Source organism: Pteropus vampyrus, unplaced genomic scaffold (assembly GCF_000151845.1).
Source record: "Pteropus vampyrus isolate Shadow unplaced genomic scaffold, Pvam_2.0 Scaffold42, whole genome shotgun sequence".
Classification (NCBI taxonomy): domain Eukaryota; kingdom Metazoa; phylum Chordata; class Mammalia; order Chiroptera; family Pteropodidae; genus Pteropus; species Pteropus vampyrus.
In genome coordinates, this window is record NW_011888823.1 from 9875658 (window position 1) to 9880015 (window position 4358).

Here is a 4358-nt window from a genome sequence, read left to right on the forward strand (position 1 = left end):
TACAACTTTTTGGTGCTCTGCATCACCAAAAGAGTTAAACAGTAAACCAAACGACCACCTTCCAGGGATGCCATGAAAAAAATTCTCATCCTTGGAGGGTATGAGGTCAAAATAAGTGATTTCTAAGGGTGCTTCAACTCAAGATTAGCAGATTCTGTGGTAAGAAGTTATCATTACTATGTAAATATGTATTTCTTAAAATAACCTTACTTTGAACTATTATTTTGGAAAACAAAAAAAATTAACATCAGTAATGTTTTGAAATATCTGCAAAGTAAAAGATAAAGGTCAACTTTTTATATTCCTTCAAACAAATAAAATGACATCGACTCCCTAAAACATAACTTCCTATATTTCAAAAGAAATCATAAACGCCTGATTACACAACTAGCAAACTAAAGGAGAGCGTTCTTCACATTTTCATTTCTCCCTAAAGTCAAACACATTCATTACATTAGCAATACAAGATGTGATATGGTAAGCCTATTTGATGTTATAATCATTATTTACCCTACTCTGTTTAGTTTTGCCTTTATTAACCCAATAAAAAGGGGGTGGGTGGGAAATCAAGAGAGAAGAAAAACCAGGGATTCAATTAAGAACTTCAGAAAGAAAAGTATTGGATGTTTTTATAATAGCCACTGAAACATAAAAGGAAACACAGACAAAAGAAAATGAGAAAGAAAATCTATTCAAAAAGAATGATGAGTACAAGATGATAATTAATTTCGAATATCATCAAAGAGAAATTCTAACAGTATGAAACTCAGGAAATACAAAACCCATGACACATCAACTGAATTGTCAGTGAATTTGAAAATTGTTTTGACTGAGCAGCTTGTCTATTATTATTAGAGACCTGTTGTTAAAATCATGAACTCTAATCCATGTTATGCTTCAAAACTGCCAGGAAAAAAAGTTTTCATGAGAAAACAGGGATGACAGAGATGGAAATAAAGCGCTTACTCTTCCTTCTTTGCCAACAGCATCCATTTCCACTTCCCTGGCCCCCTCGATAAATTTCGTCAGCACCACTGGGTGTTCCTGTCACCAAGGAAAACAGAAGAATAGAACCTTTAGCTAAAATTATGTGTAGTGTCAAGTAAATCATGTACCTTAAGAAAATACTAGGGCAATACTTATAAAAAAATTTAATGCTAAACATACTACACAAACTCATTAGCCAATATGTTTTGTAAGAACAAGGTCATTCTCTGCTTACGGTGAGGCAGAGGGTGTTTCTCCAGTTTTAAGTACTCTGTGAGTTTTTAAATTCAAATATAGGCTTCTTTTCTGAGTTAGAGAAAAGAGGGGGTTAATGAGAGGGCGGAATGGGGGTTCCTCGTCTGTTTCCAGAGTTATGAATAACTTATGGAATAAAATATCTATTTATTTTTTTACATATTATTATTGGTTCAGGTTCTTTCTCTCTCCCAAAACTTATCTTCTCCAAGTGCTACAATTTCTTAAATCTGATCTCCATGTGAGAATTGTGAAGAACTTAAGAGAGTAGCATTTTGCATGAGTTTTATTAAACCAAAGATGAAATTCTTAACGTGAAATCGATATGCCTTAAACCATTTCTAAAGTACGGCATTTGCAACTGCAAAATCAAACACTTTCCTTTGTTAATTTAAAAAGGTCCTTTCTTTCTGAGCTGTTTCAGACGCCCTTATCATTCTCGAAGCTCTTCCCACACTCCGTTTTTGCGTGACGACGTTGTGATGCTCCCCACGACCTGACCACTGCTTGCTTTTTCCGGATGAAATGAAGAGGCTGAATGAAGAGTTCCAGGGCTGAGGTATCTCTTCTCTATGTTCCAGGCCCAGCACCCTGCACCAATGCTGTTTTCTTCCCAGACGCTGCACTCACTTCATCTTCTCTCTTCAGCTTCATCTTTCAAATCTCAACTCATCCTTCAAGACTCAGCTCAAATGCTACCTCCTCCCTGAAGCCTTCTCTGAACATCTTTTTCTCCTCTCACCACAAAACTTTTTTTGGCCACTATCGTGGAATTCATCACCTTATGCATATATGTTAAACTTAACGTGTCTTATTTCCTTTAACGAAACACTTTAAATGGAATTAAATGTTGCGGAAAATTCAAAATAACCAATGTCGTGTTACAAATAAGCTTCTCTTTTCTTAAAATCTATTATTAAATGAGGTAAATTTCCATACTTCCTTTTCTTCAAATGCCTATTGGACATACAACTGTGTTTTAGCCAAAACAAAAAACAAACAAACAAATACAGCAGTTTTTCCATCTCCATTCCCTCTTAAAATATTGGATGTTTACTATGGCAGGCCTGGTAGAGCTGTGCTGAGACCTATGTGGTTTGCTGTTTTTTTTTCTTTTCTATATTATAATGATAACAATATAACTTCAAAAAAAGATAAAGCTTACCAGCTATCTTAGTTTCCCTTAGCCAAGCCTGAGACAGGGCTTCTTATTCAAGTGATTCATTGAGGGAGTTAGAAAAGCAGGATGCGGCAGCAGGGAAAAGCTAGTAAGATTATGGTCTCAGTGGAGGCTGGGTCCAGCTTTACCCCACAGAGAGCTCTGGAACATGAACTGCAGCACAAAGTAAGTTCCATCTTGAGGTGAATGTCATTGCTAAGGGTCATTTGAGTATGGTGGTGAGGTGAGGGCTCCCATTTGACTGAGAATAGTTATATAGAGAAGTGCAGCTGGGAGGTGTTATCAGCCATCACAGCAGTTGGGGGACAGGTACTTCCCCAGATAAAGGGATCTGAGTGGAACAACAACCACATTCGCCATCTTGGCCAATTGAACAAATTTATGAAATATTCCTTACTACACTGAGGAAAAAAAAATTTTTTAATAAATTTTCATTTTTCAGCAGCATTATACATTGTTGCCCTTCTCAAAATACTTTCTTCCTTTGGTACCATGAACTACTTTTTCATGCTTCTTTCTCAGGTTCTTTCTTGGTTCTGTCTTCTCTCAGCACTTAGATACTGGTATTCCTCTTTTCTCTGTCTTAATTATTCCTTTTCCTCTCTCCTCAGTGGTTGCTTCCATTCTCAAAGCCACAATTACAATAACGTTATTTTTTTTTTCCTGGTCTATATTTGCATCTCTTTCTTTAGCTGTGATCTTGATCCTCAGTTCCAAATCTATATAGCCCTCTGCTTTCAAAGCCTGCCCACTTGGACTCCTGATATGCACTTCATAGTCAAAAGGTCAAAGTTTAAATATATGACTTCTCTCTCTAAAATTTCTCCTTCCTCAGTGTTCCCCGTTTCAATAGAGGATGCCACCATCCATCTAGTTGTCCAAGACAGAAACTCTGCAGTCACCTATTATCTTCTTTCACCCTCCACTTCTGTCCGTGCACTAACTGCATTCAATACACACCCTCAATATTCCTAGAATGCATGCAATTCTTTCTATCATTACTATCATTACTCTGATCTAAGGCACTTTTATCTCTACCCTAAGCTACAGAAACAACCCCCTAACCATTTTCCATGAATTCACTCTTGCCCCAGAATTCCCTCTCTAGGCTTCAGCAGAGTGATCTTTTTAAAATAGAATATATGACTAAAATCCAAACGTATTATCTTCTTTATCTGCTCCCCATCTATGTACTTCTTCTCCATGATTATGATCAATGCTTCCCACCAGATTTGGTGACAAGTGAATGCTTGATCAGTTTCTAGAAATTCCATGCTTTTTCTCAGCTTCAGACCTTTATGCTTGCTGTTCCTTTTTCCTCCTCACACCCACCATGTAAACCTTCTAACTATGAATCAACCATTTAAAATCAATTCAAAAGTCCCTTTTTCAGGAACTGGACGCCAACACTTTTGCACTCCCCCTCAATATCATGTATTTTTCTCTATTGCAGTGTCATCATATTTAATTGTAATTATCTGATGCCCAATGTCCCTAGCAAAGAGAGTATTCTGTAAGAGCAGAGACTGTACCTACCTTTTCATGACTGTAACCTGTGATACTAAGAACAATGCCATTATATAGCAGGTGCTAAAATGAATAAATGACTAATGGGGGCTGGTTTTACTCTAGATTCCCTGAACTGAGTATCGCAGATTCTGCTAAAGTCTGATGGGGAGACTTGAATCAGAGAGTACTCAGTCATCTCTATTATAAAACTTTGGTCTCATAAGGGTTCTATTCACATGCTAGCAGAAAAAAAAAAAAATTTAAAAAATATTCTACCGAGTAGAAGCCCAATAAGATCCAATGTTCAGGCAAGAAAAAGAGAGGAGGATACCTGCCTCATCAATCACATGAGACCAGCTAGGTCTAGCTGATGGTTTCTCAAAAGGGGAGAGTGGCAGGACTACTGGCAGAGAATGAGGCAGAAGAG

The 4358-nt window shown here is 37.2% G+C and overlaps 1 protein-coding gene across 1 annotated transcript in view; it reads right to left on the reverse strand.

Moving 5' to 3' along the window:
* Positions 1-4358, reverse strand: part of CPS1 (carbamoyl-phosphate synthase 1) — a 117699-nt gene that overhangs the window by 21921 nt on the left and 91420 nt on the right. The window contains exon 29 of the mRNA XM_011358665.1: positions 967-1044. Coding sequence (XP_011356967.1) covers positions 967-1044 — 78 coding nt within the window. The remainder of the gene's footprint in view (positions 1-966; positions 1045-4358) is intronic.